We start from the raw sequence: 27,660 nt of genomic DNA on the forward strand, positions 1-27,660 counted from the left end.
TCATTCCTCCGCGTACCACTAGAAGCAAGCCTGCGTACCACTAGTGGTACACGTACCACAGTTTGAGAAACATTGTACTAGTGTTTTCCATTAGAGAGAAGTACTTATTAATTAGCTACTAGTGCTTATTTTTTGGGTACTATTATATTTTTAAAAGACAACATATTTATATTAAGAGTCTAATATGTATTTCATTTATTAGATTTTTTTTTTCTGTTTGATTACATTAAAAGGTCCCACTTTATATTAAGTGTCCTTAACTACTATGTACTTACATCAAAAAAATAAATACAATGTACTTACTGTGTTCATAATGTATTTGAGAACCCTTGTGGTGCTTTTGAGTTGGGATTGGGGTTGGTTAGGGACAGGTTTGGTGGGATGGGTAGGTTTAAGGGTGGGTTAAGGTGTAAGGGATGGTCAGCAGTGTATTTACAAATGTAATTACAAAAGTTAATTACAGATGTAATTACATACAGGTATTTAAGCAAGCATAAGTACACAATAAATACCTGTATTTACACAATAAGTACATTGTAACAAACTATTAATTTCTGTGTAAGTACATATTAGTTAAGGCCACTTAATATAAAGTGGGACCCATTAAAAAACAGGTGTCACTTTAAAAATGCACACCTCTAACGTTATAATGAAAGCATTGCTTTTCTAGTTTTTATGCTCATTGAGGACAAAATTAGTTGTGTTTTAAAAAAAACCCCACAAAGATCGACATCTTTAGATGTTATTATTATTAATTATGTGTATATGTCTGTTCAAATACGCACCCAAAACCCAAACTTTCCCTCCGCTTTAAATTGCGTGTACAGAATCCAATGGGAAACAGCATCTATTTATCACAATGGAGCGCGTCAGCTAACAGCCACGCACTGCTATTTGTTTTTAGAATTGCATAGGAGGTGCGATGGTACCTGTAATAAAAAGTAAAGGGAATCCCAACATTTATTATTTATTTCAAAGTGTATTCATGCTGAAATAAAATGAAAGCACAGGACAGACTTGCATTTCAAGAGCGAGGGGCATATAGGGAATATTGGCTCTTTAATGTTTATTGCCACCCTTTAGAGCAGTGGTCACCAAACTTGTTCCTGGAGGGCCGGTGTCCTGGAGATTTTAGCTCCAACCCTAATCAAACACACCTGAACAAGCTAATCAAGGTCTTACTCGGTATACTTAAAACATCCAGGCAGGTGTGTTGAAGCAAGTTGGAGCTGAACCCTGCAGGGACATAGGCCCTCCAGGATCGAGATTGGTGACCCCTGCTTTAGAGAAAGACTGAAAATACAGGAGAAATACTGCAAAATATCTTTATGGGATAACAGCGGAATATAACTGTAAAATACGGGAGAATCCCGGGAAAAGAGGGAGGGTTGACTAGTATGGCTTTATTTCCCCTTTAAATGGCTTGCCATATTAGGTTCAATGTTAATACGGCTTGCCATAAGCGCATGATGAGGGCATAATTACTGAGGCACAAATGATAGTTAGCATTTAGTAATACAAACTACTTGACAATTTACCTCAAATATGGTCGTTTAGAGCTGAAAATATGGTATTATTCATGCGATTCCTAAATGAGAGCAAGAAGTGTTTTGCATATTCAATTAGTATTGTAAAAGTGATCCTAAAATTTATTGCTTTCTGTAGAGTTAGTCAAGTTTTATGTTTTATAAAACCAGTTGTTACCCAGTGTTCAAGACGTGGTTGAAGTGCAAATGTTTTCTGTCTCTGCAGCATCTTCTCTGAGGTTTGTAGGGATTGGGGACTGGGGTGGTCGTCCTTCATACCCCTTCTACACTCCACATGAGGCCGACACTGCGAAAGAACTGGCCCGGGTTGCTCAGAGCTCCGGTCTGGACTTTGTCCTCAGTCTTGGGGATAATTTCTACTATGATGGAGTCAAAGACGTAGATGACACTCGCTTTAAGGTGATCACCGTTCTCTGAGGCAGTAACGTTATCAGGAAGGCAGTGTTTCCTCAAGTTAAAGGGATAGTTCTCCCCCCCAAAAAGGAAATATAATAGTTGTTCCAGACCTGTTTGAGTTTCTTATGATTTGTTTTTACTAGTTTGGTTTTCAACATCAGTTTACAGTTTTATTTACAACAGAAGAAAGAAATGAATACAAGTTTAGAGTAAATGACGAGGAAATGTTAATTTTGGCTTGACCTAGCCCTTTAACTGCATGCTTATCGTCAGGGTTTGATGTTTGTAATGATGAAGTAACAGGTCTGGAGAGGTTGAAGAGCACAGTTGGACAAAATGAAGGGTATTTGAGATCAATGAACTGGTTTACACTCTGATAATGCAGTTTTAAAAAAGAAAGAAAGATAAATAGCCCCCTCTAGTGGCAGAGGAATAGAACGCAGACAAGCTTTTGCCTTAGCTAGCTTTGGCTAGCCGTTTACGTTTCAGTTTAGTTTTTTCCACCAATTCTGGATTTTAGGTTCCACGAAGGTAGCTCAGCTCCTCCGTAAATGAGAGTTAAGTCAAGCTGCTTTAATTTGACCTGAAACATAATGGTACCACGACATGAGTGCCGATTTGGTTCAAACAAACAACAACAAAAAAACAACAACACATAGTTCTTAAAATTCCTTGAGTAATTTTAAATATTTGTGCCAAATATACCCTAGTACAGGGGTGGCCAACCCTGTTCCTGGAAAGCCACCTTCCTGCAGATTTCAGTTGCTGGTGTCAGGTGTGGTGTGTATCACAGTGGCGCAGTGGGTAGCTGGGTCGTGGGTTCGATCCACGGCTCAGTTGTTTCTGTGTGGAGTATGCATGTTCTCCCTGCGTACGCGTGGGTACCCGTTTCCTCCGGGTACTCTGGTTTCCCCCACAGTCCAAAGACATGCGGTACAGGTGAATTGGGTAGGCTAAATTGTCCGTAGTGTGTGTAAGTATGTGTGGATGTTTCCCAGAGATGGGTTGCGGCTGAAAGGGCATCCGCTGCGTAAAAACTTGCTGCATAAGTTGGCGGTTCATTCCGCTGTGGCGACCCCAGATTAATAAAGGGACTAAGCCGACAAGAAAATGAATGAATGAATGAATATTTACAGTTGAAGTCAGAATTATTAGCCCCCCTTTGATTTTTTTTTTTTTTCATTTTTTTTATATTTCCCAAATGATGTTTAACAGAGCAAGGCAATTTCCACAGTATGTCTGATAATATTTTTTTCTTCTGGAAAAAGTCTTATTTGTTTTATTTTGGTTAGAATAAAAGCAATTTTTGATTTTTTTAAACCCAATTTTAGGGACAACATTGTTAGCCCCTTTAAGCTATTTTCTTCTTGATAGTCTTCCGAACAAACCACTGTTATACAATAACTTTCCTAATTACCATAACCTGCCTAGTTAACCTAATTAACCTAGTTAAGCCTTTAAATGTCACTTTAAGCTGTATAGAAGTGTCTTGAAAAATATCCAGCAAAAATTATTTACTATCATCATGGCAAAGATAAAATAAATCAGTTATTAGAAATGAGTTAATAAAACTATTATGTTTAGAAATGTGTTGAAAAAATGCGTTAAACAGAAATTGGGGAAAAAATAGACAAGCGTTCTAATAATTCAGGGGGGCTAATAATTCTGACTTCAACTGTATATATGTTTTATTCTTATTCTAATCTTGATGTATTTGTGGATATATAAACTGTTGTTACACTTTATGACGTTTTAGTCTTCTTTCAATTTTGGGGAAAAGTATGATAGTTATCCCCCTCCCAGAATATGTGTTATAATTTGTAATATTCTTTTAAGTAATGTTTTAAATTCTAATGCAGAGATCTCTGCTCTTCAGTTCAGCTATGAACAAGTGTTCTCTCATCCTGCACTGATGACCATACCGTGGTATCTGATAGCAGGAAATCATGATCATCGTGGAAATGTGTCTGCGCAGATCGCCTACTCCAGCCGGTCTGAAAGATGGTGAGCCAGAGTTAAAACACTGCTAAACAATGTAAAGATGAGCATTAATGACCACAGGGAGCTTCTGTTCGTGCTTCTCAGGATCTACCCAGACCTCTATTATGAGCTGAACTTCAAGGTTCCTCACAGCAACACGTCCCTCACCATCCTGATGACCGACACTGTGGTTGTGTGTGGGAATACATACGACGGCCTCGATCCTGTAGGGCCAGAGGACTTGGCTGCTGCTAACAAACAAATGGCATGGATTGAGCAGAGACTTCAAAGTACCAAGTGAGTATTAGACTGCATTAGTGCCACCTAAGTTTTCAGCAGTGCCGGTTCTGCAAGTGTTTTTCCAAATTCTAGGGATTTTATAGTCTTTATTTGTGTTATGAGCTATGCACAAAAAAACTAACTGGCTACTGGGAGAATCACAGCATTACAGACTTTAATTTGAAGCTGAGAAGTAAATAAAAGGCAGACAACAAACAAAGATACAAGACTGTGTACTTTACAGTGAAATTACTACATTCCCATAAAGCATTGCGAATGACACAATCAAATTAAAAACAAAGAAATCTTAAACAATTCAGTTGTTGATTGTTTCTATAGAAACATTAATTAACATTAATTGAAAAATGAATTAAAGAAACATAACATTAACATTAATTCATGCGTATGCCTTTGTATATATTGTTACGTGTTTAAGTTTAATAATTAAATGGGTATAACGTAACAATCAGTGAGTCTACTGATGCTGGATGAATAAGGAGAAGACACAACCGCTTGTTAAGTGAAACAAAAAGTAAGTATTTATTAAACAGAAAATTTCAAACAATGCATAGGAAAATGTAAATGTAATTTTAAATAATTGAATTCAATAAAGAAAACAGGAGTGTTGCCAAAACAAAGAAATAAATATAACAAAACGATCAAACTAAACCCCAACCCACCAAACTGACTGATCAAAGAAAAATGCAGAAACAAAACCGTAATCTTCAGCATGTAGCTTAACTAAACTTCATAACTTCCAAACATAATTATACATGTGGCAACGCCGCTGTTAACTAACTAATACATAGTTATCCTAAACTGCTAACATTACTAAAATTCTCGTGAAGTACACACTGTTAGCCGTTAGCAAAACAAGATCTCATATAATCCAGTTCTCGTGAAGATCGTTCAAATTCTCACTAGACAATAAACTGAGCTGCACAAGTTTATCTAATAAATCAATCAATCTCTCAATAAAGAGAAAACTAGAACACAGCAATTGCAAACAAAACCTAGCAAAGCTACCAAGTGAACAGGCCGCTCGTTGAGCAGTTGACAGCTCACTCAACCAATGATTGCACACCTGAAACAAGAAAGAGAGAAGAGAACGCAAAACGGAAAACAAACAACGAAACACCACAAAACATGCGTGAAACGTAACAATATGTATTTATATGAAACTTTAACTGAATTGTTCTATATAAATATTAATCGGGATATATCGCATCCAAAATAATGATGTTTCCCAATTCGCATACTTATTGCAAATCACGGATATCATTATGAACTTAGCAATTAGAGAGTTAAAATCCTGTAATATTTAACAACATTTAGTAGTTTTGATCCGGACTGAAGTTGATTAACAGATTTATGCAAAATATTCATCTTTTTTACAGTTTAATTCAGTGTTTTAATCGTGAACACAAGGACAGTAGATTTGAGTGGTACACAAAGCTTATTGTACACACAACACAACCCCTCACATGTTCAGCAGGAAATAAGGGGAAAATTCCACAGGAGAACTGAAATAAATCTGATAGTCATCAAATGAATCTTGCTTATTAATCCTCAGGGCAGATTTTGTCATCGTGGTCGGTCACTATCCCATCTGGTCCATTGGTCATCACGGTCCAACCAAATGTCTCATATCAAAACTCAGGCCCCTTCTGAAGAAGTACAACGTCTCCCTATATCTGTCTGGTCATGATCACAGTCTGCAGGTCAGTGTGTTAGGACAAATTCCTCTGCAATATTAGACATTTTAATGTTTACCCTTCTGATCAATTGCTCCTTGTATTTAAAGAAGAAACTCTCATTGAGAACAAACACTTCTGAACACAGCAGGGTTTTATCAGAACAAGAAATATGTTTGTTATTTAAAGGATTCATTTTCTAAGTCAAATGTCAAATTCTCTGCCCTTTGCCTAAAAACTGAGTTTCCATGACATATAATGAGCAGATAGCAGACAAAAAACAATGCCAGACTTTAAAATCCATCCATTTGGAGCTTTATTTACTCGTTCCCAGATGTTTCTTGTGTACAAAACTATTTACAACTATAAGTTAACTAATAAAGCTGCCACAGCTGGTTAGATGATGACACATGGAAAGTAATCTTTTATTGTGTGTTGCCACATAACGTCTGTTTAAAACACGGTGCTTTAGGCAGAAATTCATTTATTCATTTTGCTTCGGCTTAGTCCCTTTTTTCATTAGGGGTCACCACAGCGGAATGAACCGCCAACATATCCAGCATATGTTTTACACAGCGGGTGCCCTTCCAGCTGCAACCCATCACTGAGAAACACCCATACACACTCATTCACACACATATACTATGGCCAATTTAATTCATCCAATTCACTGGAAACCGGAACACCCGCCAACACGGGGAGAACATGCAAACTTCACACAGAAATGCCAAATGACCCAGCTGGGACTCAAACCAGCGACCTTCTTTCTGTGAAGCAACAGTGCTAACCACTGAGTCACCCCAAAGGCCAAAATAATAAAGTTTAATATAAAAGTTTAAAACAAAAAGTGTAATATTAAGTTTAAGGGTCTTTTCAATCTTTTCTATCAATCCTTCTTTTTCGGCTTAATTCCTGCTTTGTTAGGGTTTGCCACAGCAGAATGAACCACCAATTATCTTCTTTGTAGCAATTAAAGCATTATGATTAATCATAATCAAAATTGTCTAGATTTACTCGTGGCCAAAAAATGGACCGGCCCAAGGGGAATTCTCACGGTCCTCCCGATTAGCCAATTCGGGCCTGTGTTGGATACTTCACACACTCAAAAGCCGCTGCTTTAGTCATGTAGCAGAGGAGGCGATGCTTTCGCGCACTGATGTTGGTTTAATTTATTTATTTTGGATTATGAAAGCAAAATTCTCCTACGACTGTGATTATACCGCCTCCTGATGGTGAATGTGGTTATACTCATGGCAGGTATTATTTGGTAGTTTGGTCATTTATTTCACTAACTTGGCAACCGTCAAACGTCATCCGAGAAACAGTTTGAATTTCCACTTAGTAAAAAAACATTAGGCTGCGTATAGTACACTAAAATCAGTATGCGAGGCAAGTATGTCCAAATTCATAGAATTCAAAAATCAGTATGCGAGAACTACCCGGAGGACCTGCTACTTCTTGCGAGATTCTGAAGTGCGCTACGCTATTCCATGATGCCCCGTGAGAGAATTCATAAATGGGAGTGAAGCGACACATCTGACGCAGGTAGGTCACGTAACCATGACAAAATGGCGGCTGTAGTATGTCCGAATTCCATTCATACTTCTCACGTTCATACTGTATAGAACATACTTTTCTAGTGGCCTAGTAGTACGTTTAAATTCAAATGCAGTACCTACTGAGTAGTAGGCAGTTTTGGATGCAGCCTTAAGCCTGGTTTATACTTCTGCATCAGGTGATCAGCGTGACCCACAGCGAATGCAAACAACTTTAACCATAAGGTAAACACAAAGCAACAGTCTTCATCCGGAGCTCCTTGTTAACAGTCGACACTTGCTCCAACAGACTAGCCCGGCTTTCGGTCCCGCCCACACTCATCATCGCTTCCAGCCCACGGCGCATGCAACGCGCGTAGCTGTGCATTTATACTTCCGTTCGCTGTTTATGTTGTTCTGTAATAACACTTCTGAAACGCTAGCTGGCAGTGAGTTGTTAATACTCCTCTGTGTTGAGATTCTTCAATGGTGTTTTGTTTTTTCTAAATGCTTCCTTAATGTACAAGTGGCTCAGACTCGCTCATTTTAAAGCAGGAACCGGCGGACGTGCAACAACTTTAACTATGAGGTAAACACAAAACAAAACTTTCTATCCGAAGCTTCTTCACAGGACTCCACACTTGTAAACAATCGCTCTATCAGGCTCACGCGGCTCTCGGTCCTGTCCACACTTGTCAGCGCTACCAAGCCGACCTATCATAGAGCTTGGTCGTCATAGACGGCCACGGCGTAGGGCTATGCGTCCACGCATAAGCCTGGTTTATACTTCTGCATCAAGCGACCGGTGTAACCCACGGCGCATACAACGCGCGTAGCTGTGCATTTATACTTCTGCGCGCTGTCTCTTTTGGTCTGCATTAACACTTGCAAAACACTAGTTGGCAGTGAGGTGTTAATGTGTCTTTGTGTCGAGTTTCTTCACTAGTATTTTGTTTTTTCTGAATGTACAAGTGGCTCAAACTCGCTCATTTTGAGGCAGGAACCAGCGGACGTGCAACAACTTTACCTTTGAGGTAAACACAAAACAAAACTTTCCATCCAGACCTCCTTCACGGGACTCCACACTTGTAAACAATCGCTCCATTGGGCTTGGGCCACTCGCTCTCGGTCCCGCCCAGACTCGTCAGCGCTACCAAGCCGACCAATCACAGAGCTTGGCTACGCGTCGGTGCGACGTGTAGTTAAATTTTTTGAGAGGTGCACGTCAGCTACGCCAACGGCCACGGCGTAGGGCTATGCGTCAACGCGTATGCTGCGCCGTAGCACACGCGTGCGCTTGACGCAGAGGTATAAATCAGCCTTTAATCAGTCTTTCGTGTTCCATTTGGGATGACACTAAATTTATATACCATGCTGTTGAGTGTGTAGGTACATAAGTGTGTAGTGTGCCATTTGGGATGCAGCTTTAGATTTTGACTTTGGAGTTATATGGAGTATATAGTGTGAGTGATTTAGTGACTTTTGCGCACTTACCTTGATGTCTGGGAAAACAAAAATAAGCAGCTCAGCTCTCAGAATAAAGTAAATATAGTAAGTGTATTTATGCACACACACACACACACACACTATAATCTGTTTACTCCATTTACGCCATATAATAATTTTTTGCACAGGGCCTGTCTAAACCGTTAATTCTGCCAACTGATGATCAACTGTAAATATTACACCTTTGACCTCTTCCCAACAGGGAAAACCACACACAATCAAGAATGCATGATTATATGGTGTCAAGGCTTTGCAGTCAAAATATGTCATTATAATGGAAGTCAATCGGGCAAAAACAGCCCCCAACATTACGAAAGGGTGGTCAATTTGAACAATACACAAAAAAACTTAGAGTTGTTTATTCTGTTGTCAGTTCATCAGAGAGGATGATGGGAGTTTGTTCGTCGTCAGTGGAGCTGGTGTTGAGGAGGATTCGTCCACCGACCACAGGAAGAGCTTCCCCTCGGCTTGGCAATTGTTCTCCAGCCCCGTCAATCAGACGTCAGGATCCTTCGTGTACTTTGAAGTCAATACAAGTGAGATGCTGATCAATTACCTGCAGCCCGACGGGAAGTGTGTTTACCAGACATCCGTCCACAAACGCAAAGTCCAACTTTGAAGTTGACCTAGTCTGAGTTTAATGAACAGAGAAGTCACTTCTGCGCACTTTACTCTTCATTGCAGTTCCTTGTATGTTTACGTTTAGACTGAATTTTACATTTTAATTCATCTCTGGTTTGCTCTGTAGACAATAAAACACTTTGTATTTTTGATTCAGTATTATTATTCATTTTAAAACAACCGATTCACTATTGCACAAATACAGTGGGCTCAGTTTTAGCGTAGTAGATAAGTGACTCTTTTTGAGTGAATCAAAAATATGAAGTGTAACCAGCGTATTTAATTAATGACTCTTATGAACTGAATCTTTTAGTGAATCAAAACAACTGCGTCCCAATCCTCATATTATCTGTCCTAAATAATATTTGAAAATAAAACTAGTATGTCCCAAACCATAGTTTGTTGAAAAGAGTGTGCCAGAGGTATTCCCGGATGGTTTGCTAATTCCGGCAAAAAATCTAAGTGTAGAAGCGTTCATACTTTAACCGCTGACATTGCCCACAGTACATTGCGCATTGGACCCAAATTCCAATAGAACTACAAATGCGTGTGAAAAGTGTAAATAAACTACAAACATAATGGACGCGCGAGACCAACCGTCTAGAGAGGCTTCGGTAAAGATGTTTGAATGACTATTAGTTAATATCTAGCCAACTGGAAAATATTTAAATCGCATTATCTGTGTTATATTTCATCTGCAACAACACCCTGCTGAAAAAAAACTGCTTAAACTAGCCTAGCCTGGTTGGCTGGTTTTAGCTGGTTAACCAGGCTGGTTTTAGAGGGGCTGGGAGATGACAAGCTGAAACCAGCTTGACCAGCCTAGCCAGGCTGGGAGCCCAGCCAAAACCAGCTATGTCCAGCTTAAACCAGGCTTGTCAAGCTGGTTTTAGCTGATCGTTTTACCAGCTGGAATGCATAATGATAAAAATCATGTCAACATAACAGCACAATGGGTTTACTTACATCAGTGGTTCTCAAACTTTTTTCACCAAGTACCACCTTAGAAAAAAATTGTCTCTCCAAGTACCACCTTACGACGCTATTTTTTAACCAGTATTAAAAATAGCGTTGTGGGCCTAATTAAGCAGCTACAGGTGTGCACAGTTTAAAAACGATGCAGATTAATTCCTATTATTAAGAATATGTATTATTGTCAGTCACTTTAAACATTTTAAATAGTCTGAACATTAACTGTGCTTGCAGGTAAAAAAAAAAAAAAAACGTTTTAGTTAAAATGTGCTTTTAAAGGTTCATAAAAAATGGCGCTGTTCTTAAAAAGTAAAAAGAAAACTGCTGTACTTAAATTTAAAGTATTCATAATAGCCTATTCATCAAAAGCTGGAAATGTTGCTTGGACCTCATAAATATAGGCTATATGTCATATTCATACACTTTTAGACAAATCTTGAAATGTTAAATGTACATATGACAGGGTTCATACAGGCACAGCCTAATGAAAATCAATTCCAGCACCTATTTTTTTTTCAAGACTGACATGCTATGTATTGAAGACCTGAAATGTATTCTCAGCAACCCATAAAACATTGCATAGGAATAGATACACATAAAAACCATTAATAATAATAATAATAATAATAAAAATATTTATTAATCATATATTAATAATATAATAAACCTGCACTTAATGCTTGTGAAATCTTTTTTTTTACTCAAGTAAAAATACTATTACACTGCTAAAATAACACAAATTTTAGTAAATAATACTAATATTAGGTAAAAGTACAAAGTACTCTTTTAAAAAGTACTAGTTGGTTACTTTTGAAAAAAAATAATCAGATTTTCATTATGAAATCACTTTTTTTAAGTGTAAACCTGATTGAATGGTTTAATTGCTTAAATCTCAAAGCTACATGTATAGGAAATTGCACTAACAAAGGAAGTATGGTCGATTTTTCCTTTCATGACAATTAATCTTTTTTCAATAGCACTGGCAAAACTACCACATAAACTTTAAGGCCATAGAGACACTTTTTGCCCATTTTTAAACAATATTTTCAAGCTTTGAAAGGTTTAATTAAAGTATATGGTAAAAATATTTAAATTTAGCCTTTTATTTACATATTTTACACTATTTTTCTTTACAATATGGCAAATCTGTTTCTTAAATAGCTGTACATCACATGTAGATTTTATTTTACACTTGATCTTAATCTAAAATACAAAAAAAATAATACAAGTACACTGTCAGTAAAAAAAAAAATAAATGACTTCATTTTACTTGAATTATTTGAAATATGACAACACTACATTTATCAAAGCTGTGCTTTAAGAGCCTTATTGTTAATTTTGATAAATAAACAATAAGTAACAACGAATTGTTTTGACCTGTAATGCTTTAAGACAGATCAGAATACAGCTAAATGTATAACGTTAAATCAACAAATACCTCATCCAGAAAGAAATAAGTCCCCCTTTGCTAAAAGTAAGTTTCATTTCACAACACAGCCAAATAAGAAGACCATTTGCATTGTCATCGATCATGCATCAATCTAATTCTAAATAACTTACTTGATAACTTTGAATACTTTTGACTAAATTTAGTCAAGGAATAAAGATAAATAATGTCTACTTTAATAGTGGAGAGATCGCGATTGTATTCAATCTGAGCACACAGGCGATCATGAGAGGACTTGGAGTTCATTTGAAAAAAAAAAAGCCTATTTAGGAGCTAGCATATCTGTTTTAGCGATTTGCGTACATGAATGCGCTCTCTCGTGTTAAAATAAAGCACTCGCCACATTTGCAGAAATGAGTAATTGCGCAATACCTCCATTCCCGCGCCGCCATTCAGACTGTATTTAGAGGAGTGACAGGTCAGAGGCGAGTCGACTGGCTGTTGGAGAGCGAAACGTGTATGTAGATCATCAAAAAGGCAGGAAATATGTCCGCGGTTTAATTACTCTGCTAGACATCTCTATAGTGAAAACATCCGAGAAGCATTATTTCAACAAAACATTTGTTTTTAAGTTGTTTTCTCTGTCTCTGCAACACAGAAAGCCTTTGTCCCGCCCTTACGTTTCACGCGACTAGAAAAGGTCGACTGTGATTGGCTACTTTTCATGTCAGTCAAATCACCCTTCAGAATCAATTCTTAAACTTCGGAAACTGATTTTCAGCAGCTTATGTCACAAAGCACTAAAATAAACATTCTAAGCACAGCGTTGTGATCGTACGCTTCACAAAACAGCCAATGCTGATCACATCGATGTTATATTACGCATCAAAGGATTAAAAGTGTTAATTGTTTCTTTCATTATTCAGCGATTCCTCCGCGTACCACTAGGAGGAAGCCCGCGTACCACTAGTGGTACGCGTACCACAGTTTGAGAACCACTGCTGTAAAAGATATATCTGCTGATGAGCTGTTTTTGTAATTCACTGATGTTTTTCATTTATTTACAGATTTGAAGTGCATTGAAGGACCTTGATCTGTTGTTGTTTTTTACTTTGAAGGTAAATGTTCAACTTTGGAGTGTAACAAAGTGACTTTTATTGAATTTTTTGTAGTTTGAAACAATATATTGTATAAGAAGTGATATAAATAGAAAGAGAGCATTAAGTCTGTAAAACAACAAAAGTACTAATACCAGGTTTTTGAACCATACTTTATTACACCAACCAGGGGCGTTGCTAGACATAAAGCTCTACTGGGGCATGGACATTTAAAGGCTTAACTAGGTTAATTAGGTTAACTAGGTAGGTTAGGGTAATTAGCCAGGGTATTGTGCAACAATTGTTTGTTCTGTAGACTATAGAAAAAATATATAGCCACTAATTTTGACCTTAAAATGGCTTTTAAAAAATTTAAAACTGCTTTTATTCTAGCTGAAATAAAACAAACAAGACTTTCTCCAGAAGAAAAAATATTATGAGACATATTGTGAAACTGTCCTTGCTCTGTTAAACATAATTTGCAAAATAATTTAAATTCAAGAAAACCCTCTAAATCCATCAGACTTCTTTTTTTTTGTAAATTAGCATTTTCTATCAGGCTCCTATAATTAGGCTCAGAGTTTCATTTTATATGTAATGAAAATTAATTATCTAGTAAATAAAATAACTTTTTTCATAAATGTCACTTTAGACTTTTTTTTTATTTATTTTTTTATTTTTTGACAAATTAAGATTTTCCACTTTTGCTTTTTTGCAAAAACCTTTAAATTCACCTATCGGGACAAGACAGTGTATTTAGTCTTTACTAAAGGTGCAATTAGAAATTATTTTTACAAACATATAACACATACACAAACCATCTAAAATACATAAATCTGTCAAGTAATTCATTCCGCTGTGGTAAATCAGAGAAAAAGAAGGAAAATTAATAAAATGGATTCTGTCATTAAGTGTATGAATCAATAACATTTTTACTGACATAAATTAAATCTCAACAATCTGTTATCTTTTCTGATATTTGGGATTTAGACTTAATGCAAGTAGAGCACTGTAAACATTGCAAACGTTGTAAACTAAGCTGTAGATTCAAATATTGTAGTTTAAAACATTGTGAAACAAACTCCAGAGGACATGTCATGTAAATCCTTAAAGGGAACAGTGTACTTTATAACCTCATTCACATAATCCTGGCTACGCTGTTTCACTTAACAATATCTATCTTAACAATAAAATGAACATGATATAAAGAACTGCCTATTTTCATTTTGATATTAGCAACTTAACAGACAGCAGAAATGTTGAGGCGTCGGGCAGCTAAATTTTATATGACCGCCATCTCATTGTATTAATATTCATAACAAAACAGAGCCTATAACATTACTGCCTTATTTCATTCTCATTGAAAAATAAGAAACACACCCTCTCTTTTGCTGAATATTAGTTTTAATAATCAATAATGGCCATTATAAACGTATAACGTACAATAGGTTTATACATTATAGGAAATGAAGGCATGTGGTAACATTATTAATTATTAACTTGTCTCTGCACTCAGCCAAAACACGTTACCTGAGAACAAGTAATATATTCAAAAGACCAAAGTCCGGGAATATGTCAATAAACAACAAGATCAATTGAATATCAATGACAGGGCCTTAAGTGGTCCAAGCTAGTCATTACCTCTAAAAAGTTGCTTTAAACTAGATTTAGTTACATACAATATGTGGTTTTGCTATATTACAAATGCTAATAAATATGTCAAAAAATCTTTACACTTTTACTATGATTAAGCCATGCTTCATTATAATAAGGGCATATATAAAGCACATACATTTCTAGACTATAAGTTTTTTTCTAGAATATGTACAGGTATAAATATATAGCTTTTTAATCATATATAATCATTATATTAAATGGCTCTTGTGAAAAATTTATTTGCCAAGAAAATCAGAAGTGACTCTTTGCTGAAAAAAGTTCCTAAGCCCTGCCTTAACATATTAGCTTAGCATTATCTCACAAAAGTGTACACTTCATTAGAAGCCAAATGATTATAAAACGAGGATGAAATCACATTGACGCACAGCTCCTATGCAGCACATTGACGTCTTTTGTAGGTCTGTCTGAACGCTTTATACGTGACATTTCCCTGTAGTCATTCTGAATGCCATTTTTACTCTCAAAATGAGGCATTTTCCTCTGATGAATCTCTAGCTCTGTTTCCGCTCCTGCAGCAATGAATGTAAGACAAGGTGATATCAAAACTGGCCCTCATTAAAGCAGGCGGACAGTACTACCGCATGCTGACTAGACGTGTAGAACAAACATGTCTATTAGCGGCAAAAGGGGGGGTTGGTGGCACCATGCCAGGTCTAAATTGCTGCCTGAAAGTGTCTCCTTGCCATATGGGTTTTCCTGTAGTGCTGAATGAGACCCAGCGCAGGTTAAGATGTGTCAGATTTAACTGGGGATTAATTGGTACTGGGAATGGACTAGGCCATCTGTGCTATCAGTCTGTTCGTTTCTTACCATCTCGAGGGCCCCTCCATAAACGCCCGTTCACTGTGGAGATCTGAATGAAGCATTGTGTGTTTTTGTGTATGTGCGTGTGTGTGTGTGTGTGTGTGTAAATTTGTATAATGACATTTTAGCCTATCACTGAGTCTATTTACTTATGTAAATGAGTGCAAATATATATTTATTCCTTTATATTAATTTCAGTTATATTATTATTCAGAAATGTTATTATATAAGGACGACATGGTGGCGCAGTGGGTGACGCTATCGCCACACAGCAAGAAGGTCTCTGGTTTGAGTCTCGCCTAGGTCAGTGGGCATTTCTGTGTGGAGTTTGCATGTTTTCCCTGTGTTGGCGTGGGTTTCCTCCGGGTGCTCCGATTTCCCCCACAAGCTCAAAGACATGCTCTATATGAATTGAGTAGGCTAAATTGTCTGTAGTGTATGTGTGTGAATGAGAGTGTATGGGCATTTTCCCAGTGATGGGTTGCAGCTGGAAGGGTATCTGCTGTATAAACATGTGCTGGATAAGTTGGCGGTTCATTTCACGGTGGAAGACCCCTAATTAATAATAGGTACTAAGCTGAAAAGAAAATGAAAGAACGATATGAAATTGTTTATCGGCTCAGCTCTATTGTAAACCATAAATAAAAGTTTGAAAAAAGCCTAGTGGTAAGCATGCCAACATGTGGTGCGGTAGCACTTCAGGGCATCCCAAATTTAAATACCAGCTCAAGGATATTTCCCGACCCAACCCCCTTCTCTCTCTCCCACTTCACTTTCTGTCTGGCTACTGTCTTAAAAATAAAAAAGGTTTGATTTCATGTTTGAAGTCTATAGTAACTATACTCTTAAAATCATTCCACGGTTTTTTTGTTTACAAAATTCTGCACAGAAATGGCAAAAAAAAAAAAAAATATATATATATATATATATATATATATATATATATATATATATATATATATATATATATATATATATATATATATATATATATATATATATATATATTCACAGATTCTGTCTGGCCATGCTTAATTTTTCTAAAGATTTATAAATGGCCGTTCACACATTTTCAGACTCGATTGGAATCGGACGTTACCTCCTGCTCTGGACTCAAATATATAAATATATATATATATATATATATATATATATATATATATATATATATATATATATATATATATATATATAGATAGATAGATAGATAGATAGATAGATAGATAGATAGATAGATAGATAGATAGATAGATAGATAGATAGATAGATAGATAGATAGATAGATAGATAGATAGATAGATAGATAGATAGATAGATAGATAGATAGATAGATGTACACACACATATGGTTCCTACACATTTTTACTACTAAAATTCCATGACTTTTCCATGATTTTTCAAAGACTTTCAAGTAAATTTTCATGACCTAATGTTTCATGCAATGTAATTGTGTTTTAATCATGCATGGTAAAAGAAAAACAATGATGTTCAAATTTATTACAGCATATCGTAAAGCACGCAACCTATTTAGTTTCAGTTTATATTTATATCTATGTAAAATTTATTTAGATAATGCCAAACACAGAAAAGAAGTAAACAACCAATATTCAAGTACACACATATCTTTTTTTCCATGACTTTTCCAAAACTTTGTGAGTTTTTCTGTTTTTCCAAAACTTTTCCAGGCCTGGAAAAAAAATAGAGAGTAGATAGTATATATATATAGAGAGAGAGAGAGAGAGAGAGAGAGAGAGAGAGAGAGTTATAAAGGTTAATGATGACAACATTGCCATAGCAAACTGTGAGATATGTAAACTTGCGAATTCTTGCCAGATATTTTAAGTTGAGATGTTATCTGTTTTTATATTACTTTTTGTTTCATATTTACTGTTGCACTAAAGTTCAAAAGTGAAGAATTTGTTTTAGTTATTACTTGACTGTTCAAGCTACCTGACAGAAATGCTCTGTTTGTTAACAGAGTTGTTGAATGATAAAATAAGGTAAATTAAATATAAAAATAAGGAACATGCTGGATCGCTCTTCTTCATTCTTTATGTACTATAGAAGTATCGGATCAGGTTTCGATATTGGTAGATACTCAAAGTCAAATCACTTGGACTCGAAGGCAAAAAAACCTGATTGGGACATCCCTAAAAAATATCTCAGAAAGTAAAACTTCACGGTATTCTAATAATGGGTAGGGCTACGTGTAGGGTTTGGGAATAGGGTAAAGGAAACATTTAGGATTAGGATCAGTTTGTACAGTATAAAAGTAATGAAAACCCTTGGAATGTCCCCACAATTCACAAAAAAACAACTTGTGTGTGAGCGCCAGTAATAGACTGCTGAAAATCTTGAAATTGATTAGCTGGAATAATCTTTCTTGTGTATGCATTTTACTCTCTCTCTCACTCTCTCTCTCTCTCTCTCTCTCTCTCTCTCTCTCGCTCTCTCTCTCTCTTTTTCTCTTTCACTCGCTCTCTTTCTCTTTGCAACCGCCTCTGTCAAAAAAACATTATGGAAAGTGGCCCTGACATTTTCTCCTGACAGTGTAAAAATCAACTCTGTCGCTTCCTTATGTAAAGAACGCAGGAGCTGAACGGATGGGCTCTGAATGTGAATATTCAAAAGGCTTCCTCCCGCGCATCACAGGCAGACACGTCTCGGGCTGTCTGTTATTGCATTACTTTATTGCATATTTACTTTTAGGGTTTATTAGACTGTCTCGCTCGTTTTTGACTGCAGAAGTGTAAACCGTGGTTTATTTATTTTTAATGATTAGATTGATATATGGCGTTCTGTTTGTGCATGCAGATTTCAAATCTTCTTGAGATAAAATAACATCAACACTTTCAATAAATCAATTTCCAGATGCAGCTAGGGCATACCTGTCAACTCTCCCATTTTTCCCGGGATTCTCCAATATTTTACAGTTTAATCCCACCATCAACTCATAAAATGTATTTTCCCATTATTCTCCCATATTTTCAATCTTTCTATGAAGGGTGGCAATAAAGAACCAATCCACACTATAAGCAACACATACCGCCAAACCACCAGGGGACGCCCCTTGCTCTTAAATGTGATTCTTTTATGTGCTTTTGTTTTATTTAGGCATAAAAACACTTTGAAAAATATATATATAAACACAAAAGGATTCCCTTCATTTTCATCACAGGTGCCACTGCCCCTTCTATGCAATCAATTAAACACTCATGTAGTGGTGGGTGACTGTTTGCTGAGATGCTCCATAGTGATAAATAGATGCGGTTTCCCAAACTGATTCTGTACACGAGATTTGAAGTGGAGTGAAAGTCTTGGTTTTGGGTGTGTGTTTGAATGGTTTGAACAGGTATAAACACACATAATTAATAACAATAATAATATCAAAATATGTCGATTTTGGTGGGTTTTCTTTCAAACACAACTAATTTTTTGTCATAAATGAGCATAAAAAGTTAGGAAAGCAATTGAATGCTTCCATTATAATGTTAGATCTGTGTGTTTTTAAAGTGACACCTCTGTTACTTCATGTAATCAAACGAAAAATCTAAATTAGAGATTCATTTGTTGCTCTTTAATCAGAATATTCAAGACATACAGTAAAGATTAATGAGATTTGATACCTTGATTTTTTATGATAATTCTTAATTTTAATTGTTAAAAATGTTTGCTAATTTATTTGCAGCTTTTTCTAATGTATACTCTTTATTCTATCCTTTGTAAATAATAATATTTATAAAACATATTACTGACCATTTAACTGTTTATTTACAATGAAACAGCTCCAGACTAAAATATTTAGTTATTTTAATATATTATTTAATATAATAATAATTTGGTGATGGCGACGCAGTGGCACAGTAGGTAGTGCTGTCGCCTCACAGCAAGAAGGTTGCTGGTTCGAGCCTTGGCTGTGTCAGCTCGCATTTCTGTGTGGAGTTTGCATGTTCTCCCCATGTTCGCGTGGGTTTCCTCCGGGTGCTCCGGTTTCCCCCACAGTTCAAAGACATGTGATACAGGTGAATTGAGATGTCGTATCCCTTATTTTGACATCCCAATGTTGTAAGGAATGAGCTAAGGTCCCTATACTTTAATGCGAGTCTGTGGTTTTCAGCCTGTTTATTGCTAATACATAACGACTTATTTTAAAAGGTTAGGTCATCCTGTTATTAATTATTCACCCTAAAGGTCTTTGCACACTGAAGTCCGAAATTTTTGCGTATTAATGAATCCATTCTGAAAAAAATGTAAAACATTTCAGAGTCAGTTCAAGCAGTGATACTTTGTTCTGCTCTCTTCTCCAAAGTAGAAAAAGAAAGAGGAATAGGCTGGATATTGTCTTCATCCAACACTGCATAGAGAGGAAGGAGAGTTCAGCGCATTATCAAAGAGCTGCTCTGGAATATCCCCAAATGCAAAGTTTATTTTAGGAAATCAGTGAAATTTTGATACATTGCTTGTGATACTTTACACATTCACCTAGGTAAACAAATCCGGAACAGAGACTGTCAGTACCTAAACACATAATAATAGATGGCTGCTGCATTGACGTGTTGAAGCAACGAACAGAAAGCAGACCATGCTTTCTATTATAATTAATTGAATCAATTAATTTCTAGCATTGGATTCTGGATATTTATTTACACAGTTAACACACAACTAAGTTTAAACCCCTTATTAAAGTAACTTTTGCATAATAGATCCCCTTTAAAATGATAAAATGCCAACATATTAGTCCACCATGATTCAGTGTAACATATGCATTTATGTAAAACAAAGCTCTTATCTTATTCTAACCTTGTTCTTTTATATAAATATACATCACTAAAAATCTCCTGATGACAAACTAGTAACTTCTAATGGTTTGAAATAGAGTGATAAAGCATAAATTATCAAAATGACAATTCTCATTTTAAGGCTGCACTTCCCCCATTATAATGGAGTAATACGTGAACTATCCCTTTAACACACTCTCATTAATACGCCATGTAAGTTATGTATGCTTTGAAATTCGAGTTGATTTGTAAATTATTCCGAAAAAGCAGCCTTGATGGGCAGCCTGGTATCTAATGATATGGGTTTATGCAGCATACAGGCTCTCTGAATACATTATCTGCTGGGGTACGATCTGTGGACGGCTCTAATAAAGGCAGACTGTTGAAATGCTCGTAGGCTCTGGAGAGGAACACAAATTAAATAAATTCAGATCATAATCAAGAAGAGCCACCCACAGTCTCTGGTGGAGGCCGTAATTCACCTTAAAAACACTGAGATGGGAAAAACCGTCCACCCCGACACAGGGAGATTTTATAATGATAATATGAGTGATTGTATAATTTAGTGTTTATTGTCTTATGCCAGAACCGTCCCTTAACCTAATATAACCAGCAGAGAATTCCTCCAATGGCTCAAGGCTGTGCAATCCAATAGAAACAGCTCGATGTATTTATATTGAATAAACACAAATAAGGCAATTTTGGAGTGAAAAGAGGGCATTAGTGTCTTCTCATTTTAATAATCCATTTTTCGGACTTACGAAACCGATAAATTAGTAAATGGGTGTTCGTGTTTGCATCTGCATTTGTGGAAGAAAACAAAACCCCGAAGTCTTCATGATATCAACATTTACAATGTCTACTTTACACATTGTTAGGTTTTAGGTGAAAAATTAATCTGTGCATTTTAGTCTACGAAAAAAAAAAACTATTTGTTTTGGTTAATCTTTAATTAAAATCTGCTTCTGCTCTGGAATGGCAATTTTTCGCTGATGATGTCAGGTTGACGGATTGGGGGAAATATGCTAAGCCAAGCCAAAATAATGAAGAAATACATGTTGCAGGATAAACATTGCAATTAAGATAAAATAAAGATTAAAAAAATTTTGAATTGTAGGATAAAAGTAGCAATTACAGTAAAATAAAAAAAAAAATAGATGAATTGTAGGTTAAAAGTTGCAATTACATTAAAATAAAATAAAAAAGAATTATAAATTGAAAGATAAAAGTTGCAATTACAGTAAAAATATAGAAGAAAGTAGATAAATTGAAGGAGAAAAGTTGCAGTTACGGTAGAATAAAGAAGAAAATAGATAAATTGAAGGAGAAAAGTTGTAATTACAGTAAAACAAAGAAAAAAATGATAAACTGAAGGAGAAAAGTTCTAATCACTAAAATAAAAAGAAATAGATGAATTGCAGGATAAAAGTTCTAATTACTGCAAAATAAAGAACAATAGATGAATTGCAGGATAAAAATTGCACTGTAAAAAGTGCTACACTTACAAAGTTGGTTCTATCTACTTTAAATAATTGCAATCTAGTTAATTTTATTTGTTTTATACCAAAAAAATTTAATTTGCTTACTTAAAATATATCAGTTTTTATATAACTGTATATTTTGAATAAAACTAATGCAATTTATTTGAGTAGATTTTTTTACGTGGTTATTGTGTAGAATAAATGTTATAAAAGTGAGTTGACACAGACAATTTATTAGAGCAGCTGTCGATGTGGGCAGGTGTTCATAAAACGTGATTTTTATAGTTTTGCGTGACTCCTTTTTCATTGCCCGGGATTTAGCAGGCAGACGCAGCTTCTGCAATGGTCGACATTAACTGCTCCCAGCAGCGGATCTGATTAACACGGTAAGTTGCAAATTTAGCCGAATGATAATTGTAAAGTCATGCAAAACTGCTGTCTTCGCTAGGCAGGTGAGGTTTTAGCTTTGTAAATTGTACTGTACCCAGCTAACATAAGACCAGCGGGCCACTGGCGGCCCGCCGGCGGCAAAGTCGGCGGTCCACTGGCGGGCGCCGCCCGCGGTCCACCGTCAATTTGCTCATCGTTATTCCAGCGGCCCACCATCGGCTCCCGCCGCTTTTCCGACGGTGGTCCGCCATCGGACCGCTTGTTTTAAATAAGTGTGTGCTGGCGGCCCGCGGTCGGTCCACATGTCATTTTTAAATATTATATTAGCCTTTACAATTGTATTCAATATAAATATGTCCAATAATGAAATCAAGTACAAAATACTTAATCATTATAACATTTATTTATAATACTGCATAACGAACATACATTAAACACTTAATGAAATGTTTCAAAAACACATACGTTAACAACAAAATAAATATAAAATACATATAAAATATATACAAATATAATATAACAACATACATACAACAGTTACATTTTACAGTAGTTTTATAAGTAATGTTAATGGTTTAAATATGAACTAATATGAACAATACCTGTACAGCATAATTTATGTACAGCATTCACTAATGCATTAATAAAATCAGTCATGCTTGTTAACATTAGTTAATACATTGCGAGTTAACATGAATAAACAATTAACAACTTGTTACCATTTACCAACATTAGCAAAGATGAATAAATACTGTAATAAATGTATTGTTTATTATGTTAGTAAATGCATTAACTAATACATACAACCTTATTGTAAAGTGGTAGCCATTCAACAATGAGTTTTCTATAATAAAGACAAACTTTGAGACTTCTCATTATAAAAATAAACTATTAAAAAAAATTATTATTTATATTTTAACATTATTATAATTATTTATTATAATATTATATTAAATTATAACATTCTTATGACATTTAACGTTATTATAAATAACATAAAAATAAATTACATTGCGAATAAATATTAACATATTACAATAAATCTAAATGTGCATTATTATTACAAAATCAAACTGTAAAACATCTGGAGGTTATTAATAACTACACTGGGGCAGCACAGTGGCTCAGACTGTCACCTCACAGCAAAAAGGTTGCTGGTATGAGTCCCGGCTGGGTCTGCTGGCATTTCTGTGTGGAGTTTGCATGTTCTCCCTGTTTTGGTGTGGGTTTCCACCACAGTCCAAACACTTGTGCTATAGGTGAATTTGAACATAGTGTAGAAGTGTCTGTGAATACGAGAGTGTATGGGTGTTTCACAGTGCTGGGTTGCAGCTGGAAGGCTGTGTAAAACATATGCCAAAGTAATATCCAGTTCCTTACGCTGTAGCGACCCCTGATATTAAGCTGAAGGAAAATGCAGGTTCTTTTGTCTGCCCCCTCATGATTAGCAGATCCTAATAAAAATGTCTTCGAGGCTCCCTTCCGCTGTCTCTCTTGTAGCAGGCTTCTTTCTTATCCTGAAATAACAGAATCATCAGTCATTCTTTTTTGTCCATCATCAGTAACTAGATCATTATTGACATTAATGTTTGTATTTTTTATTGTCTTTTTATTGGATATCAAGACTGCATTGATTTGATCGATAACATTAATTTACAGTTTAAAAGTAACACTGAAATATTTTTACAGTTTAAAAATAATGATTTTTAATTTCAATACATTGTAAATGGTCCATTTGAGTATTAATAGACTGTCTGCTTAATATATGTTGATTCTGCTCCTTCAACAGATAAAATGTGACCATATATTTTATTAATGTGAGGTCAAAGCTGATTTGTTAGCATCATTCTTTTAGTGTCAGATGATCCTTCAGAAATCATTCTAATAGGCTAATTTGTTTGATGCAGTTGATATTAATATTAACATTAATAAAAGTAATCATTGGGAACACTTTTAAGTGACACTATAATATTACTTACCTTGAATGAAGTCTGGCAAGGAAAAACAAAGTGGTAGAGTGAGTGGAGGACGATCCAAAATCTAGAAAGAAGTAATAAAAAATATATATATATTACTAACACATTTTAAGAAATGGATACTTGTATTAAACAAGGGTGCATAAAACAGATCAGAAGAGAGTTAAGATTTCTGATTCAAATACTTTTCAATTTAAACTTTCTATTCAACAATGAATCCTGAAATAACAAAACATGATAAAAATAAGTAATCTTGCTTGATCAGCAGCAAATTATGAATACAATATTACATTTTGGACTGGAGCACTGACGCTGTAAATTCAGCTTTGAGAAAAGCAATGTAAAAAATTGTTTAAAACCACTCACTTATGTTTGGATGTCAAAACTAAAATAACTGCAATCAAGACATGTATCAGATGCATGATAATGTAGGGATTTCTTATAAAAATGCACATGAATCTATTTAACAGTTAATTATAGTCTTACCTGTGTTTCCTCCAGCTCTGTGATTAGCTCCCTTCATCTTGGCTCTTCTCTTCTGTTGTAGGGGTAATTTTGTCACTCCTGAAACCACAGAGCACTTTTTAAAATTAATATTAGTTTAACTTAACGTTACATAACTGTGAAATATCAAAGTAACACATATGTACTAACTTTAACATTTTAATTCGCTCTTGTTGACAGTACAGTGCTTATTTTAGGCTTAATAAAGTAGACTACCTCCAATAAAACATTGTCAAACCTCTCATCTACACATAAAATGTAATTAAAAGCCAACACTTTTATAAACAATAGCTAGCCTAATGCTAACGTTACCTCTGCTAAAACTCTAACGGACTTTTTCCAAAGACACAACAGTCTCTATAAAAAACATGTTCAACAGAAATATGTCAATTACCAGTAAGAAAAGTGTCAGAAACAGTTATATGTAACATTTGCGTGATTTTAGCGACTAAACTTACCTGAAATTAGTGAAAACTGCCGCATGAGAGAAGTGCTGTTGACGGTCAGGTGTCGTGTCGTTGCTCCGTTTCCATGACAACGCTCTATGCTGCAGTGTTTGAATGGGGCTCGGTAATGGACACTTTAAAGTCACGCAGCATTTACATAAACATTTAAACAATTCATAAACATATTAAATAATGACATTTAATATTAAATCTTGATTTTTAAACTTAATTTTGTTTTGTTTTAATAATAACCTGTTTTATTTAAAACCTCTTGTAGTTTTATTTACTAATTGCTTTTATTAATAACCATATTTTTATTTAGTGCCTCATTCGTTTAAAATGTAAAAAGTGTTAAACAAAAGTACTTATATCAGGTACAGAACAGCCAACAACATTAAAAACATCACCGGGTGGGCCATCGGTTAGCCACTGTCCAGACGGCGGTCCACCCACAGTAATCCGCTGGCGGCGTGCCACCCAAAAAAACGCCGGTGGGCCGACATAACTTTTAGAATGGGCGGCTTGCCGCTGGTAAGCCGACGGCGGTCCGCCCATATCAAGCCGCTGAATTTGTGCCGACCAAAAAACGCCGACGGTCCGCCAACTCATTGTTTGCTGGGTAGCCTCAGGTATGTTAACAGTTAGACTGCTCTCACATGGAAAGCTAAGTTGGCTAACGCTAACCAACGCTAGTTTATGCTAATGATTAAAAGTGATATTATTGAGAAAAAATAGTGAAAGTAGTTTTAAAACACTTAGTAGGTATAACTAACGTTGCAGAACCGATTAACAAGGTCACTGGTGGGCGGTCGGGGTGTGGGGGTTCAGTTTGCTAGCGCTAACTTAGCTAAAGTTAGCTCACCTAAGTTATAGCAGCACTTTAAGGATGGATATTAAATGCAGAAACGTATGCAACAGTTAAGTAGTTTGTGTTTAACGTAAGAGAAAGTATAACTTAAAGTTTGTGTTTTAGAGATTTAGTCCATAAGTTTTTTTTAATGCTGCATAGTGAATAAATTACAGATTTACAATTTATTTTAACTTAAATTACATTTACTACTGATGTTTACAGAACCATTTAAACTGTATGCACCTCATTCTAAAATGCATGTTCTTGGTCTTTAGATACCAAAGTGATTTTGTTACCTGTGGATCTTCAAACTTCACATCCAGGTAAGAAAAACATTAGATACAACTACAGCTATAATTATTTGCAGGCAAGTAAAACATTGGTAAAATTGCAAACAATAGTGGGCTCCATAGAATTAACTTACATTTGATATCTGAAGTGCAACAGTAATTTTTTACTGTTTTTTTACACAGATATTATGTGTGCAACAGTAAAAACAGTATAAAAATATCCTAATGCAGTTTCTTATTATCTGTCAGTCTTTCAATAAAGCTAACTGATAACACTGAATCACTGAACTGTCATTTGCCAGTGACATTAAATTTGAAGAAAAAGTCAATTAAATGTAGCTTTAGCAAAAATTTAATGTAAACCTTAATGTAATGTGTAAAATGGCAATGTATTTATTTATTTATTTAATAAAATTTGTATTATGACGTGCAAAGTTTGGTGCAAAATGAAGATGACATTTAAATTATAGAACTTGTATTCTATAATTTTCATATAGCCATTTTCAAACAGTTTTAATATCTAAATTAAATACACATTCTTATGCTTTATAAGTTGCCAAAATAAACAAAAAATGTAATACCTAAATTTTAACAATTCTTTGATTGACAGGAAAACACAATGACATGCACTGTTACACTGAGTAAAATCACAGTTTTCTTTAAAATTTGATAACTAAAAACACCTGGAATAATGTAATTACACAACCTCTATAACCTTTTTTTATTTTTTAAATAGAAGTTAGGTAATTTTAACTAAGGTAATTTTTAACTGATAAACTAAGGTGTTTCATCCATGCATCATTCTCACTGGACTTTTGTAACTTCACTTGTAGTTATTTCCTATTCAGTATTTAGCTATTTAATGTTGTTTGGTAGCAACCACCTGAACTCCTGTTTCTTTTTGTCTCTACCAATAGAGTTGTGAGGAATCAGAGGTGCATGCGGCTGCCCACGGGAAAAATTTGCCATCAGCCCAACACAGTTTGGATTATCATAGGACTGTCAGAGGTTTGCCAAACCTGTCAAATGCATGATGGCTCCTGTTTGGACTTACCGATGTCCTCGACTTCAAGTATCCATCAAAACTGTATACATTTGAGATATATTAGAGACTCTTTTTGGGACTGGACATTATGCATCCTAAATCTTCATCAAAATATGCAAATCTCCTCACTGAGTTGCCTTGGATGATTTCTCAATAGGATCTGGTATTATTAATGTTTTTATTTATGTATTGTGTATGTGTAGCCACATTAATGGCCTATTTTGTAGTCACTATTAAAAGGAACATCGATTGATATTGAATACATGTTATGGTCTTTAATCCATCTTCCCATTCTTATTTAATTGTTATTGACAGGAAAGTCTGTTTATCTGTTTTTACTAGTGTATATTGTGCTTACAATATAGAAACGAAGATTTATTTTCTGAGGTTACAGCCAGAAGTCAA

At 35.4% G+C, this 27,660-nt stretch overlaps 1 protein-coding gene and 2 long non-coding RNA genes across 4 annotated transcripts in view; 2 read left to right on the top strand and 1 right to left on the bottom strand.

The window, feature by feature from the left end:
* LOC141380742 (uncharacterized) overlaps positions 1-27,660 on the bottom strand; it is a 125,416-nt gene that overhangs the window by 55,431 nt on the left and 42,325 nt on the right. The gene's annotated exons all lie outside the window — the stretch shown is intronic.
* Positions 1,669-9,708, top strand: LOC141380740 (tartrate-resistant acid phosphatase type 5-like). The gene is made up of 5 exons (XM_073940933.1): positions 1,669-1,946; positions 3,820-3,947; positions 4,029-4,220; positions 5,776-5,923; positions 9,311-9,708. Exons 1-5 carry the CDS (start codon positions 1,734-1,736, stop codon positions 9,554-9,556), a joined length of 927 nt encoding a protein of 308 aa, XP_073797034.1. The 5' UTR covers positions 1,669-1,733; the 3' UTR covers positions 9,557-9,708.
* On the top strand, positions 22,046-27,515 carry LOC141380741 (uncharacterized). The gene is made up of 3 exons (XR_012399479.1): positions 22,046-22,140; positions 26,196-26,243; positions 27,128-27,515. It is a non-coding gene; the product is annotated as an uncharacterized lncRNA (long non-coding RNA).

The sequence above is a fragment of the Danio rerio genome, chromosome 24 (genome assembly GCF_049306965.1).
Source record: "Danio rerio strain Tuebingen ecotype United States chromosome 24, GRCz12tu, whole genome shotgun sequence".
Lineage (NCBI taxonomy): Eukaryota > Metazoa > Chordata > Actinopteri > Cypriniformes > Danionidae > Danio > Danio rerio.